General features: G+C 42.5%; 2 protein-coding genes across 5 annotated transcripts in view; one reads left to right on the top strand and one right to left on the bottom strand.

The window, feature by feature from the left end:
* The first annotated feature begins 8 nt into the window (after positions 1 to 8).
* On the top strand, positions 9 to 6370 carry LOC109321117. The gene is made up of 2 exons (XM_019551474.1): positions 9 to 89; positions 630 to 6370. Exon 2 carries the CDS (start codon positions 677 to 679, stop codon positions 1283 to 1285), a length of 609 nt encoding a protein of 202 aa, XP_019407019.1. The 5' UTR covers positions 9 to 89; positions 630 to 676; the 3' UTR covers positions 1286 to 6370.
* Positions 6371 to 10129: 3759 nt separating this feature from the next.
* TTBK2 (tau tubulin kinase 2) overlaps positions 10130 to 17127 on the bottom strand; it is a 205965-nt gene continuing 198967 nt past the window's right edge. For 3 of the 4 annotated variants that reach the window (XM_019551472.1, XM_019551470.1, XM_019551471.1), the window contains one exon: positions 10130 to 13964. In XM_019551472.1, coding sequence (XP_019407017.1) covers positions 13496 to 13964 — 469 coding nt within the window. In that variant the 3' untranslated portion in view covers positions 10130 to 13495. The remainder of the gene's footprint in view (positions 13965 to 17127) is intronic. The other variant, XM_019551473.1, reaches the window with a different exon arrangement.

Below are 17127 nucleotides of genomic sequence, written 5' to 3'. Positions count from 1 at the left end.
GTTGCTGTCCGGCGCCGCCGCCGAGGCCGTGCCCATCGTGGGCGGCATCGACACGCTGGACCTGCCCGGCGCCTCCGTGCTGGACCTCGGTGAGTCCCCGGCGGGAGGGGGCTGCAGATGGCCGGCGGTCGGGCCCCTGAGGGACTGAAGGTGCTGCCGCTCTCCCCAACCCCAGCCCTCGGACCAGCAGGCGACTGCAGGAATGGCCCGAGCCCGTCTGGGCCAGGTGGTGGGCCGCAGGGTGAGGGTTTACTTCGGGAAGCAGTAGCGGAGACAATCCCTGTACCCTTGTCACAGCAGAGCTCTCCACCAGCTTCGCTTCTGCATGGGCGGGGCAGGGGACAGGTAGTGAAGTGATCCCAGCCTGAGACTTGTGCCAGAATTGGCCTGTGGGTACATTTAATTCCTTACCCAGCCTGGAGACAGTCCCTGTGCTAAAAGCAAGGAGTTCTCTTCATCATAGCACCGTGGAAGCACAAGTGTGGGTCCGCTTACAAATGACCCTGGCTCAAGGTTTGGCATAAGGGTTTGCTGGGTTGGTAGAAGCACAATTGATTGTGGAAGCAATGATATCCAATGACTTCTTTTTCTCTCTCTCTCTCTCCCCTCCACATCTGACATGTCCCTAGGGTTTCCTGAGGACCCCGGACCATCCCACCAATCCAGTCTTGACAAGATGAACCTAAAAGAAGAAATAGTAGTGAAGGTAGTGGAGCCAGAAGAAAGCTCAGAGGACATGGCTGTGGTTCCACCCAGCCAGGAACAACTGTCTTTTCTGGGGTCTTCTGGCAGCTCCTCTGGGAAAGGAAAAGCTAAAACAAAAGGCCGATCCCAGGCAGACCAAAATGAAATTACTGAAGAGGACCTAATGCAGATGCAGCAGACCCAGATGCAGGTGATCCAGTCTGGCTTTGACAATGTTAACCACAATCTTCGGCTGCTGCAGCAAGGCATACAAGATCTCAGCAATAGCCTCAGCATTATGGCGCACACGCTGGTGGCTATCAAAAATGTCTATGTGAAAAACAACATGGGCCCAACCACCTATGCCACTGCCTCCACTCAGACCACAGCTGGGTACCTGAGCCCTGGATCTCCCCAGATATCCCCAGCTGAGGACAGGGGCAGAGCACAGGTGGCTGGAAGCAGCAGCAGAAGCAGCAGCTGCAGTTCCAGCTCTATGTCTCAAGAGCCAGGCCCTTCCGAGTTTCCCAGACCCCCTTTGAGAACCATTAAGAAAGAACATCCCAATGGCTGCTACTATTTCTGTTTTGCAGATGTTTAAAACTTGAATACATGTAATAGTGACTGTGGTGTTAGAGGTGCTGTTTTATGTTCTGCTCCAGCCTATGATGGAGCAAATTGGACTTACCTCCCACTCTTTTTTTTTTTTTTTTCCCCCAGTGGGAAAAGTTTCACAGTAGGTGGCATTAAACACTAACTACAAGTCTCCCATTTCTTAACTCTTAAGTGTTGCAGTTGGTTACTGTCTGTCTTCTGTTCTCTTCAGCATCTTCTACTTCAAAAAAAAAAAATCAAATTTATTTTGACCAAGACTTGTCTGTATCCTCTTTGGTTCAAAAGGTCACTCAATGTGACCTTTTGAAAATAAAAGGCACGATAAAGTAGGGTGAAAGGTAAGAGCAGTTACTGAATAGAAGGAGTGTAATCTGTTATACAAGTTGCTGTGTAGTTGTTTGCTTGTTTTTTAAATCCAACTGCAAAAATAATTGACTTTAAATTTAGTATCTGCTGTTTCAAACTACTGGATGTATTTCTAATTTCTTAAACCCAGGCTGTGCAAAGCATCACAAAGGGTTTGGCAGCTTTACCTGCTCTGGGGATGGCATAGAATTAGACCATTGATCCCTCATCTAGCATTGCTCCATCTGGTCTGTTCAATACAGCTCCTCAAATACACTTTCCCTGCAGAAGCATTTCGCTTTAATGTAATAAAAGTGAAGGCAGTGATTTGTCAGATATCTTGGGGAAAGTGTATCAAGAATAATGAATGAAACTTTTTCACACTATGAAGCAATACTTGCAATTACAGGTTATCATCAATCTCTGTCTTCAGTAAATCCAAGCTGGGACCAAGTGCTGTAACATTTGAGATGACAGAGGCAGCCCTAACTGATGTTTTGCACTATCCAGAACTAAGTGTAGATGTGCTGCAAACAAAGGATGTTAGGGTTCAGCAGAGCCAATCCTCTTTCCTGGCACTTGAAGAAGCCTTCCTTCTTCCTAAAGATCTTTCTAAAGATCTTCCATTCTCTTAACTATATCCCCAGGAGGAGTCTAAAGGGAAAGGAACTCCTAAATCCTAACTCATATCTGGCTGAAACGGTTTAGTAATGCCATATCCTATACCTGTGCAAGAGGTTGGAGGACCCTTGAAGTCAAATAAAAGCAGGGGAGAACTGTGAGTTATTTATCCTGATGAAAAAGCAAAACTAATGGATGACTACATTTGGTTGAGTATTAAAATAAGAAAAACCATGGCCATGTAACAGGAAATACTCTACTTAGTATGGGCCTGCTTAAAAAAGTGACTGTAAAAAGAGCAAAGGCACATTTGTTTATTTTTCTAATGTCCCAATGGAAAACAAAAATAACTAATCTCTTTCATCCCGTGGTTGTATGCTATGATTTGAAATACCAGTTAGGCTCTTTTTCTTCTCGGGTATCACCAATACAAGCAAGTTCTGCAGGTCTCATTGTGCCTACAGTGTTACTTTGCATGAGCAAAAAGGAATGAATCTTGTAACTGGAAATTAGTAAACACAGATGATACACAGAGGGACTTGAATCCAACTCTGCTTCTCCTGCCTGATAAGAGCACAAGGATCTGTGGAGTAAGAAGGTAGTATTTTGGCAGTCAGTTCTGAATTTTCTGCAGTTTAGGGAAATGGCCTGTTGTAACTGCAGGCCAACAAAGTCCTTTAAGTTAAATGCTGCTAAAGGTGCCAACAATAAGGAGGAGTAATGCAAAGACTCTTCTTTAAAAGAGTTCCAAGCAGCACCCACAAATTAAAGCCTATGAGAAGAATTACTTCAAGGTGAGCATGTTGGGCAGATCTCACCTAGCCTGTGCAAGCATCATGACAGGGTCTGATCATACTCATGAACACTTTGATTCAAGCAGGGCTGAATCTCAGGTATTACTGAAGAAAAATTAAGTCACCCAAGCCATGAACAAAACGGCTGGAAAAATATAAGTAGCAAGAATATATCACATCCAAATTCTCTGGCTGCCATTTCTTCCACCTACTATTTTACAGAAAGAGGGCAAGGGGAGAGCAATTTGTTATTCAGTAACACTCTTCACTCCAGCAGTCACTGCTCTATTACTCCCCTTTCTTCTAGGGAAGAATAAATCAGTGGTAAATCAGTGGTTGAAAGAAGGGTTAATTTGTGCCATACCAGCACAAAGCAAGCATCTCTCTACCAGGTGACATAAAACACCAGCAATGTTTAGCAATATTTGAAGTTAGGACTACTGTGACATCACCTTTGGAGATTATTGTGTTACTTCCCCTGGCTCATTGGATTTTCTTTTGATGTTTTTAATCCCCTTGAAGGTTAACTTCACTATCTGTTAATATAGTTTTTTTTAAAAGACCTGCCAGTTGCTGTTTAATTACTGGCTGAGCCAAAGTGAAAATATTGCTAATGAGTGTTCTTTCCTGCCAGCATAGTCAGTATATTACATGCAAATTTCTCAGAAGCTTACAATGTCATATGGACAGTGCATTTTTCATTGGAATTAGTGTATGGTATAGTCCTTTCACAATGGAAAGCTTTGGCTTTTAGGAAGTTTAGGTCATACAGACAGGCAGTACATGGAGCAATCTTACCAATGATTTTTATCTTTAAACTGGTAAAATCCCACACGGGTTGTTGCATAAGAAGTTTCCTATTGCTTAGGAGTAACATAAGATTTCTATCTACCTGACTAGGCACTTACTGGTTATTCTCTCATTTTTGTTCATTTTCCTTTTAACTGAAAAAGGCAGCCTACACTTGTGTTATGGTCTCTTAGCCAAAGCTGTAATTAATGCTGATGTGACAGTCTAGTTAGAGTAGTGAAGTGTGTTCCAGACAGTGGCTTTAGCTGGTCCAAGCTACAGTAGCCAATTCTTGCCTGTTCACCATTCTTGTGAGGCCATTTCTCCAGTGGTTTAATTTCTGAACTTGCATTGCTGTCTTTGCACTGTTTCTGGGGAGAGCCAATCCTAAACATACATCATGCTGCTCTCATATTGAAGTGCAAATCTATGTTGTGGACAACTGGATTTTTTAATTGAGAAGTAGTTAATGCTCCTGGATCAAGTGCTGCAACCCCTGAAGCCCAATGAACAGAATGGGTGGACAGGGGCCCCCTTGGTATTGAAGATTATGAACAAAACAGGTTAGCAACTGGTCACCTCAACCTTTACCTGTTGCAGCTTCCTTATTCCATTGCTGGATCTCTTAAGCATAGGCTAGCAAGTATGCCATTTAGTTAATATTTATCAAGGGCCAGGGTTGGAACTAAAATATTTTCCTTGTGATCAAGTTCAAATTAACCCAAGTTAAGCAGTGAAGGGGCTAAAATAGCTCACTGAGCTATCCAGTTCTAGTATTTTGATCTCCATTGTCATACATCAAAGCTGCTGCGCCCTTCCACACCCATCTGATCTACTGATTTATCTTGGCCTGCAATAGATGTATCCTTCCTCCTGAAGCATGTGGTTAAATTCCTTCCTACTTTTAAACCAAGACCAAATATAGTGTTATGGGTGTGTTATTGACTAAATGAATTCTTGATTTATGTTTCCTGTTGTGGGAAATGACTTAATATGTTTACATTAAAAATGGGTGAAAACCTGTCCCAGCTACAGGAAACTGAATTCACTGGCAGTGCTCTCATTAATGGAACCAGAATTAGACACTTGATTTGCCTCAACTAGCCTATTAGCACTGCATACCTAGATAGTAATAAAGCTGCAACAAAACTGATGGAATTTCTCTCTCCTCTTATGGATTTACATTGCAATGTGTAAGATTTTCAATTAACAGAGCACTTTCAAACAATTACAGAGAAATGCATGCATGTTACTGGCAAACATAACCACTATTGCTGATGGTGGCCAATCTGTACCCATCTTGCCAAACAAATCTGTAGAAGGGGGAGTAATAAAACTAAGATTGTTTTAATCAGTGGCTTGGTAATACTGCACATCCCAGTACTGCAAATTGCCCAAGAGTCTAAAGGCTCAGCTGCTGTTGGACAGAGGGAACAGGGCAGGGACTACAGCAAAGTGTCTCTTGCTACTGTAACTTGAAAGTATCAGACTTCTGAATCAGTATGAGCCATTTGATCCAGCCACTCTAGTTTGTAATACAGACCTCTCACTTTTGCTTGTTGTAGTACCAGCAATGTCTCATTTTTTGTGTAAGGGGGGGAGAGGGGGGAATATACCACAACTGGTACAGCGCTCCATTTATAAGTAAAAATTATAATAGTCAAGAAATATGGTCAAGAAAAAAAATAATTCAACCAGACCTTTATAAAACAGGAGAAGTAATCAAGGATTGAAGTTTTGCATGCTGAATGAATATTTTATTTAGAACCAGTTTATAAAAATAAAATACAAAATAATTTCAAAACAGAACTTAAAACATTGTACAAAGCCTTGATATGGTACAAATGGAAAAAATAAATTATACCTTTATGTACAAATGACCATTACAAGGGCAATAGCTCTTCTGCCGATACCTTATGTTCCTGGATGCCTGAGCAAAATTAAAAAAAGAAAAATAATGGCTTATAAAAGATTTTCCTGGGGGGTGGGAGATTATGTGGTTGGGAGGGAAACATAAGTGAAGGGCAAAAAAAGCCTGGAGGACTCTCAACACTTGCCACTCACAGTGGTAACAAATACCGTATGGGAACAGTTTCCACCTGGATGAGTTACACCATAGATTTTATCCTTAAGTAAATATTTTTATCATATTCAATTAACATTCTATTTTTAGTTACTGCACAGATTTTCATGGTATGTGGTATTGCCCAGAGATTTTCAATAAGCAGCCATCAGTTCACAGATTCCAAAGTTCAGCACTTGTCTCAAAGCTTTGCTGGTGATTTCCTTAGTTTATTGAACTGAATACTTGTATGAAAGCAGCTGAAAAATTAGTAGCTGCCAGCAACTGCATAGCAGCCTGTCTGGGTTGATTTAATGGAAGAATCACAAGTCAGAGGAAGACTTCAGAACCTTGCCACCTAGCCAAGTAAGTTTGAGGGTCCAGGGAAGATTGCTGGATAACCGATCCTGCAATTCTGTCAGAAAGGGGAAAGGGGTCTCTGTAAAATTAAAGAAAAAAGTATTCTCCTGGTGTCAAACCATGATGATCTTGTTCTGTTACGCAGTAGATGTGGGTTTAGGAGAGCTGAGGTGTGGAAAGATTAGGCCCATCACATTGTACTTCATGAGAGGTGCATGTTTTCCTGACTTTAGAACATGTATGTACTGGTCAGGTCCCAGATGAACTGGTCCCAAAAGGAGATGAACACCTGCAACTCACAATAACTTCCACTAGAGTTGTGGATGGTCAGCACCTCATGCGAGGAGTTCATCTGTGATACTTCAGAAAAGACTGCATGCCTGGCCACAACATGACTGCTTTACAGCAATATTTGCTACAAGACAAGAAAAAGCAAGAACCTGCACTGCGACCACAAAACAAATACTAATTTTTCTGATAAAATAACCTGTAACTGTAAATATGATGTCTTCAGAATAGGCCCATTCCTTCAGCCCCTAAAGGCAGAAACCTCTGTTGACTTCAGTAAGAGTTTCACCTGTTGGAGAACAGAAAGACAAGCCCAGGACCTAAGGTACATGTAGGCAGGAATAACAGAAGTTGTAGTAAAATATACTACATAAACCAAAGTCTATTGGAAAACGGTACTAGTGAAAGCCAAAGAAACAAAACATCTGGATCCACAAATTCATGTGTGCATAAACAAAAGATTTATTTTGGCATTGGCAGTTAAAAGTGCTATATTTAAGTTCAATGTTGTTCTGCAGCCCTAATGAAAGATGGATTCTGAACCAAAGCAGAGGCTCCCAAACCATGAAATCTTGAGAAAGTTCAAATCCATGCCTGAACTTTTTGTTCAGAATTTTCTTTCATACCTGCATGACTATTTATGAATATATCCCATCCCTCAATGAAGAGCTTTCCCGAAAGGACATTATGTCATTCCCACAATTGTCCCACATGCATGCTAAGTATTTTGGAAAGTGAGTGGCAACTGGAAACTACATTGAAAGGGTCTCAAATAAAGGGGTTTTGCCATTGCTGTTAGGAGACACTTTGTTATTAATAATGAATGAAAAACAAACTCAATTAAAATTTGAATTGATGGTGTAATCACCAAGTTAACATACAGGATCTAAAGATAAACTTATTTTTTTCTTAAAGGGAGATATGAGTACTAATAGTAAAAGTCAAATGATTTAAAGCATGCTGTCATTGTGATCATACAAACACCTCTGCTTCAGAAAGCATGCTAAATAAACCTAGGAAGTCATTGCACAATTCACTCACCTTTATTTCACTGGCTTTTTTTTTTTTTCAAAGGTGAGTGGGGAGTAAGACTGATTTTCAGGTAGGAAGTCAAGAACATTTAAAGTAAACTGTATGTACCTATGCATTATCTTAAGATCCATGGCCCATAAGACCTGTCCTTATGTCATTCTCAGCAAAAAAAATGAATCTCTGTCCCTTTTCCAAAGTTACTGATTACTGAAAATTGCAAATGCATTTGCAAATCTAACTAAAAGCAAAGTTCTCTGTCTAGTTTACTTATATTGGGTGCATCCACATATTGCCATATGGCAATGTTGCTATGGCACTATACTTTAGTACTTTTGGAGGTGCTAAAGCATTGAGCAGTAACTGCTCATACTGCACCGTGCACACAGCACACAATTTGATTTAGCCACTATGTCGCCATAGCAGTGCACTAAAACAGGAGCACACTACAGTGATGTAGCTGATGATCATTTGTAGACCCATGTGTGATCACTATGTCACTGTAGTGTGCCACAGTGCATCACTATGGTGATGTGGGGCAACTTGTAGAAGCATTCCTTGTGTATGCCCCAAAAAGGTACAAGAAAGGATTAGGTACTGCGCTACAAGTTGTAGTAATAGCAAGGACCATTCAAATCTTTAAGCACCATTAAATACAGGAGGCATGGTTAAATGCTACAGGTTGGTTAAATTCCAGGCTGCGAACTGTGGATAGTGGAAGCATAGATAAAGAACTAGTCATCTGAACAATAAAGTGTACCTTTTGTGCCCAGTCCTGCAAGGTGAATGCCCTCTCTTACTGAAGTCAACAGGAGGTGAGCACCTCCTCACAGATTAGCTTTGTAAGAAAACAAGAGTATTATTTTATACGCTAGTGACAGGAAACCAATTGGTGTATTCCTCCAATTCATTTTTGGAAGGTTCAGTCTATCACAACAAGGAAATGTAAAAACAATATTTTTAAGTGAAACAAAAGGAAAGAAATATTTTTAAAAATATAGGCACGTATCTAGTTCTTTGCCTCTAACGTACTTTTTTAGAAACGGAAATAATCATCCTCTGGCAGCTCTTCATTGTTATATTGACACTGCTACCAAAAGTCATGTCCTCTAGTACAGTGGTAAAAAGGAACAATTCATTATGGAAAAGGCCACATGTTTACAGGGAAAAAAAAGAATGTAGTGTACAGTCTAGCCTTGCCCACATTCTTCTTTACAGGAAAAGAATTACACTCTTAGCAGCATTACAGCCCAGTCATTTCCACATGATGTATAAAGAATGAGAATTTTGCCAGAGAAAGGATTGTAGGATCAGGCCTGTCATTTGGAAGAGGGCCAGTGGTGGAATTATGCCAGAGCTGAAGACTGGTAAGTTCAAAGAGGAATTTAGAATAAATGAAAGTACACTAAGGCCTCAAATAACTCTAGCAGCTGAAGTCTAACAAACTTGCAATGAACAAAGATGCAATGACTGAAGCCATTCCCACACATTTTTATGAACTACCTTCAAAAGACCAAGTTTAATATCTCCCCTGATATAGTTTACGTCACATAACCCTAAGCTATGTTAGCAATGCAGCTCTTAGAACTCAGATCGTAATTAAAAGTGGTTTCAAGCACATCTTAAAACACATTGGACAAGATGTTGCCCTGTGGCACATGAGTGTTCTGCGAGGTGTAGGCATTAAAAGCTTCTCACCCATGCAAACAACATGGGCAGATTCTGTCCTGCAAGTTCCCAAAGGTGACTGCTGACTATTGGGACCTCCAGCTTGTAACTGCAGCAGAGCCAAACACTCTTTTCTTAGAGCAGCAGTGTGAACCTAGCAGCATATTACCCATGCCCACCTTAAGCCATCCTGTCCTGCTCTAGTGGCAATACTCTCTGTCAACTCTAGCACAACATATAACTCTTCAGGTTAGGGCAGGATTTTTCTTATAATTAGACATAGTGTCAATTTATACCATTAAAAGATTTTACCAATACTACTGTACATTTTTAAGACTGTAAACTAAACACACTCAGTTGTGCAAAATAGCAGCACAAAAATCTGTTGTTTGGGAGTGAAGTATCATATGTTGTTGGGTTTTATTGTACTTAATATATTAAGGGACCCATACTGACAGCTGTATCAAAATGCTCCAAAGCACTGGCCATGCAGGAAGGGGCAAATTCTGTCCTCTGCCTAGACTTCATGTGGGTAGAAACACCTCCAACATTAGGAGAATTGCCACAGTTTGGGAGCACATGGGAGACATTAAAGAGAAATTCTGCAGAAGGAGCCTTCAAGTCTTGTATATCACAGCTCCATGGCAGGTGCTCCTACGTAACTGGAGATTATAAATGGAAGGAGGGGGTGTCATCAGCCTCCACTGACTAAGAACTGTGTGTAAACTACTGCAGCCTATGCAGAATAGACTACAACTGCTTTCAAACCTAGAAAGGAATCTCTCTCTCTGTCTGCCTGTCTTGCATAGGTCCCCTCCACAAAGCCATTTACTCAGTTTGAAAAGTGACCAATGATTTATCCTTTTATGTTTTAAACAATTGGAGTTAAATGCATAATAATAATGTTTAAATTGCTGGCATTAATTCTTTATAGGGTCCTTGATGATGAGAGAGGCCCCTAAAATATTACAAGGGTAACAATGATATCAGGCTTGATTATTATTGCAGTTTCATATGCTAATGGCTAAATTAATTCATAATACCACATTTTGTGAACTTAATGGGGCAAAAAGGTACCACATAATCCAAAAAGTAGAGTGAAGGGGAAGAGTACAGGATAGGATAGAACAAACATGTAATGTTGCTGCCATTAGCAATTCAATGGCTTTCTAACCAGCTACTGAATCAGTGCTGGTCACCCAAATCTGTAGTATGCCACTATCAGGAACATGCTATTCTTTTCCATGCATTGTACTGAAATAACCATTATTGGTTTTAACTTCTATCCCCAGTCTGACCTACTTCCACTCTTGTCATTGGCAGGAAGTGCAAGTGTACTAATGTATTTGGACAACACCTACATTTTCTGGGGTTTGGGGAATAATGTGCAACAATGGTATCTTTAGTTTCAAGAAGAAAGTAGTAAAAAGCTTCTTTATATATTATGTTTATCTTCACTGCTAAAACAAATTATTCCTACAATAATGGTGATTGCCTGTTTCTGGACACCACTATGTCAGGATCCAGAAACACTTTAATTTCCATACAGGGGAAGGCCGTAAAGCCTGGACTGCCCCCCAGTAAAGTCCATGGCAAAAACAACCTCAGTGAAAGAAAGAGATCCTAAAGACCACAGTGAATGCTCTTCAAAAAAAAAAAAGAGGAAAAACATGAACTGCCTTAGGAAGCAGTATATGCAGGCCCTGGCGAAAGATGTGTATTTTGGGATACAACTCTCTTTACTGTGTACCAGAAATAAATAAGTTAAGAAATCATAAAGGGATTCATTTTTTTGTCAGTTTTATCTGTTAGATATTCATTAATTAGCACTGCTCCTGTGTCATAAGCAATACTGGAGATGTAAAACTCACATGGTAAAATAAAAACCAGTAATCACAAATCCTATCTCAGAATCAAAGATACAGTGCCTTTGAGTCACTGTTCCTGTTTCACACAGAGACACACACACAAAAATATAAATAAAGAGGAAATGCTGCAAGGCAAAACACTGGCTTGCTGAGAAATCACCAACCCTTCAATCCCATACCGAGGCATGATGGCTGTTAGACTTTGTGCATGCCAGACAACTGTTTTCAGGAAATGGGAGATGCAATGTCAAGAGATTCAGGCACACAACAGAATCAGAACTGCATCAGTTATGGTCCATAAATTACAAATGAAGAATGAGAAAGAGTAAGCAAGTTTATATAAGCATATGTATATATGTATATATATATATATTTATAAATATTTATATTATATAATTTACCATGAGGACATGCAATTATTAGTATAGCACCTATTATACAATATAATACAAAGAAATAGGCCTTTCCAATGGTACAGTTTCTTCAAAAAAAGCAGGTATATCCTACCTATTGCATTCCTCTGTAGTGCTTGAAACCTGAATGAAATTAAGGTTCCACACTGTGCTACATTACTTACGGAAACAATATACATGTTAATAAAAAAATTCCAACACAATCAGACAGAACAAGTGAAATTCAGTGCAGCTCCAGGATAGCTTTGATGCAGCATTAGAGACATGTTAGCTCAGAGAAGGAATATTCCCTTTTGAATCCAAAGGTATTCATTTGGCAGCAAACAGAGGTTAAATAAAAAGCACAGATGCTGGCTGAAGAGGCATATGACTACAGCAAGCAGATCAGTAACTAACAAGGTTCCCATGCATCCAGCATCTCTGAGATGCATAGTATTAGGGATGCTGGCTGCATCTTTTTTATGCTTACACCTCTGAGTTTTACTATTCTGACCTACTGTTCCATTTCTGAATGTATTAAAAGCTGCTGTACCTCTAAGTGTCCTACAACGATCCTCTACAGCATGAGTGATTATTAAGAGACATTAAATAAAGTTTGTTTGGGGCAATTAAATACCATGGACTTTATTCCACAGACAATGACACAAAGCTTCTCAGGGACATATAGGCAAGAGGAAGACAAGAATGACACCAAGGAAGTTGTCTAAGATTTGTTTTCTTTATGGTTTTGATGCCAAACATTCTCATACAGACTCTGTAAGAGATGGAAGTGAAGGCCTATTTGCTCAACTATAAGCCCCCAAAGTCTACAGATCCTGCACTTTCCTTTTAGCCCTAAAAACAACCTACATTTCATCTTTATGAACTAGAATTATAAGGTAAAATGTTAATCAGAGTTTGTAATTGTCTCAATTCCTCCTCAACATTGTTATTCCAAGTTTGATGTTGAGAGTGACATTGTGAATAATGCCAAATGGCTGAAGTGTACCATTACTATTGTGAAAAAGGGCACTCTCTTGTAAGTAAATAAGCATGTAAACAATTACCACACACCTGACCTAACATATACTGCACAATACTGTAAATCTGCAACCATCCTCTGGGGTGCAGACTTTTCCTTCCTTCATCCAGATCTCAGACTGGAATTAATGCTTCCAGGATGCATGCCAGGATGGAGCACATGGTGCTGGAAGGCAAAGTTTGTACAATTGAAGATTAAGTTCTTAATGCCCTGCAAAATATTGCTATAAAAACTCTTCTGGGAAGTGCTAACATTCATTTTTAAAACATCATCAGTGTAAAAGAAGGGGTAACGTTTGTTATTTTTTTAGGTAGGGAAACGTGTGCCATGGGAGAGGGAGAACAGGAGGGGCACTGAGCTGACTTGGAAAAAGACATGCACAGCCTGACACTGAAAAGATGTGCAAATCAGAAATATCAGTTGTCCAAATAATGTGCTTATTTAAAATTCTACAAATACAGGCCTCAGCAGTCCCCGTCTTAGAGGTGGTGGTATCAATGTAGAAATAAAAACTCATGTTTCAGGTTCTGTTACATATTCTTTTGAGACAGGCCTTAATTAATTAGGCCAACTCTCCTAGCTAAGCAAAATAAAAATAAATAATTTTTTAAAAAAAGTTTTAAAACACTCACCTTAGAGATATTTTTAACTTTAAAAGTTTCACATATCTTAGACTGTCCTGACACTCTGTCCTCTTCCCCCCTCCCTCTCCCACCCTCCGATCTGCTTGCTGCCTGTACAAAACAGTACTTTTAGGCAATGCCTGGCCACTCATTTATACAGTATGTCTTGTCATAAGGAATTTATTATATGGTTACTTTCTTTTGAAAGTGAGGATTCAACATTGATTTTTTTGATTTTTTTTTAAATACACAGTACACAGACACAACATGCATCAGATTTAGGAGGAGGCTTTTACACCTGTCAAGGCCCAGTTCCTATCTGCTAAGTTTACTGGTGGATTTGCTCTTCCCTGTCGGGGTTTTAGTGTTTGGGGAATGGTGGTAAGAACTGCTAGATCCTTTCAGACCATTCTTGCTTGGTTTACTGCAGCAGTGATCTTGTTGGCAGGATCTCCTAGAAGATGAGGAGCCTGAATGGCTAGGAGGTGATTTACTCCTTCCAAGGTGTGGGGATGAACTCCTCTGATCATGGTGAGGCCTCCCAGCCCGGGATGGTGAAGAACTGGCAGTACGGGGTAAAGAAGAGCTCCTAGGGGAGGCACTAGGGCTGCGCTGGGGGATGACGGGGCTTTTGGGTGGTGTTTTGGGGCTATGCGGAGATCCTGGACTCTTACACTGGGTGGAACTCCTTTGTCTTTGAGATCCATTCTGAAGGATTTGAGCCAGACGAGAGATAAGGTCTGAGTCCGAGCTGCTACTCCCAATGACTCTGTACCTGCGTAACCTTTAAAAGAAATGAAGTGAGATTATTTCCACAACTTGGTTCTGCTTTCTCCACTACTGCTCACCAGGGATCCTGGTTTTCTCTGCTTAAAAAAAATCACAAATTCTCTGATTTAGCCAAAACAGAAAGAATCATGAATTCTCTGATTAAAAAACACCAAATCCATGTTTTTCCATGATTAAAATGAAATACCACTATATACATAGGTATCAGCTGAACACAAAGTTTTATTGATATATTTACAAGTTTAAAGCAATTTGGAAGCCAATCAGTGCCTCAATCCCTATAATAAAATAAATTATAAATACTTATAACTTTTGGTGTTTGATTTTAGGTTTTTTATCATGGAAAATAAGAGCTCCCCGTGCCCCCTTTGCTCACTAGGATGTGGGTCCAACTGCAGCTGTCCCCCCCAGCCCCATCTGCTTTGCAGCACTGAGCAGCCCTAATATGCTGGTGCCCTGCCCATCCCATCGCCCTTCAATTCCCACCCACATCCCCCTGATCCTGCCATGGAGCTCAGCTCAGTGGCAGGAGGCAGACCACAGCACTGGCTCTGCCCACTTCCTGCTGCTGAGCTGAGCTCCATGGGGCTGTGGGCTGGGCTGGGCTGGGTTGGGTGCCCGCCTCCCACTACCGGGCTGAGCTCCATGAAGCCCAGCGCCGGATGCAGGCTATGCCCAGCGCTGGTCTCAAGCAGCAGCAGCAGCTTCTTGTCATCCAGTGCAGATCCAGGGGCCTTCACCCCCAGGAGGAGTCTGGCATAGCCGTGCACCCTCCCGGGGTATGGGCCACCAGATCTATGCCTGGGATCACAGGAGACTGCTGCTGTTGCCTGGGGCCAGTGGCAGCATGTCTTCCCCGGCGCTGGGTGCAGCCTGTGCCCAGTGCTGGTCCCGGGCAGCAGCACAGTCTCCTCTCATCCAGTGCAGATCTTGGGGCCTGCACCCCCAGGAGGAGTTTGGCACAGCCCCACAGCCCTCCCAGGGGTGCAGGCCCCTGGCTCTGTGCGCCAGATGACAAGAGGCTGCCACTCCCAGCAAGTGTCTAGAGTTTTGCTTTCAAGACTTTGAGGTGCAGTTTTTGAGAAGCCTCTGTACCTATCTTCTTGAAACTTGGCAGGCTTCATGTCCTCAGAAGGGGATACCATCCCTACAATTTGCATCTGAATCAGGCAACAAATGACAACATTTTAGGCATTTTCATGATTCCCCATTATAGCCTATGGGTGAAACATCAAAACGCGTTGAAACAGCGAAAGTTTCAATGAAACAAAGTTGAACAGTGCTTTGAAACAAAACGAAATGACAATATGAGCACTGTCCCTTTGAAATGGCAAAACGGACATCAAAACAAAACTATGGTATTTCGTACAGCCCTACCAGCAAGCAGGATCTAGTGTCGCAGGGAGAAGCAGGACCATGACTTACTGCCACAAACCCTGTGCTGCCACAGCCAGGTGCCCTCTGCACTGCCACCCACACTGCTGCCAGGTGGGCCGGGGAACCTTGCCATGACAGCAAGGGACTCCCAGTAGTGGTGGCATTGAGCTTTCCTGCCCCACCCTGTTCTGCACTGCCATGCTGGGTCCCGCCCACTGGGCTGCAGAGGCCTCAGGGGGACGGCAGCTGGTTATGGAGCTCCGAGTCCACAGCGTGCAGCCCGCCCCAGCCCTCACCCCACGCACACATCTGGGGGGGGGAACATGCCCCCATGCCTCCCCCCAGAAGTGCACACAGCAGCAGGGAGCCAGCCCCACTCCCCCTGCTGCCTGGACAAGCAGCCCACAGCTCTGTCCTGCTCCCCATCTGAGCCCTACAGCTGCACATTCTGACACCAGGCCCCAAGTCCCATGCACTGCCTAACTCCCTCCCTCTTTCGCTATGGGGGCTTCAATTCCCACCCCCACCTGTGCCAGACTTACCTGCAGAAGCTCTGTAGGCTGCCTGGAAGCCATGTGCATGGGTGCATGTGCTCTTGCACATGATGCCCCCTGCCTGACCGCCTTCCCCCCACTTCCCCCAGCTCCTTGCAGGCTGGAACTTTGCAAGCCTGCAAAGGGAAACCCAACATTTCCTGTGTTTTTTGCCTGAGAAAATCCATGTTTTACCATGGCAAATGGAAAACCCGGATCCCTGCTTCTCACATACACAAATACAATATAAACAGGAACTAGAGATGATACTAGATGGAGGTGCCAAAGTGCACAGACAGTACTTGTCCAGTGACACTGGAAGGAGTGTGAAGAGGACAGTGCTTATCCACTCCTTTTAAAAGGAGTAGTGTAGACCAGTCCTGCCAACCAGCACAGAAAAGAGCTGGGCCATGTTCCTGTCCCCTCATCGCCTTGCCAATTTCTTTCAAAAGGTATTCCAGTGTTGGTGACCTCAACGCTTCCCTTACTCTTGTAGTCTAGAGCAGGTATGGGTAATTATTTTGGCTGGAGGGCCGCTTAACAAGTTTTGGTGAACTGTTGAGGGGTACAAAGGTAGCTCCACCCTTTGACAGGTAGCCCACCCCCCTGGTTGCTATCTTGTGACCAGAAGTCCCACCCCTAACCCCTGACCTTTGTCCCCGGAAGTCCCTCCCCTTGTCCCTAGAAGTACTCCTTTTGGGAAGGGGAGATTGCAATCTTGGACCCAGAAAAAAAAATCAATTATGTACTAAAAATCAAACATCTATTATAGAATATTTTATTTCAAAAAATATTTTTGTCCCAATTTGTGTGTTTGACTAGTGTGTATAGAGGCAACTGCATAATAGCTCAAAATGAAGTCTTACTCTTATATATTGGGGGGGTGGGGCAGAGGGATGGAGGGAATATGGGTGAGTGGGGATGGGCTTTGTGGGGGTGGCTGTGTGTGTGAGGGGGAATATGTGGGGGTGTATGCATGTGTGAGTGGGGGTGAGTATGAGGTTCTGTGGGTGTAGATGGGTGGCATGAATGACTGGTGCTTCCTGAGACTGGGGGGACACCAAAGCAGCAAGTGGCAAGCAAGGACCACCTGCAGCTGCCAGCATCAGTGTTGGCAAGCAAGGACTGCCTAGAGCCACCGCTGCCTGCATTGGTGAGAGAGAGAGAGTAGGTGGGTATGGGGTTTGTGGAAGGCTGTGGGTGTGGGGGGGTTGTGGGGTGCGTGCAGAGGAAAGGGGTGTGTGTGTG

This window comes from Crocodylus porosus, unplaced genomic scaffold (assembly GCF_001723895.1).
Source record: "Crocodylus porosus isolate Cpor-Errol unplaced genomic scaffold, CroPor_comp1, whole genome shotgun sequence".
Taxonomy (NCBI): Eukaryota; Metazoa; Chordata; order Crocodylia; family Crocodylidae; genus Crocodylus; species Crocodylus porosus.
The sequence above is the reverse complement of the archived record's forward strand: the minus strand, read 5'-3'. Positions and strand labels throughout refer to the sequence as shown.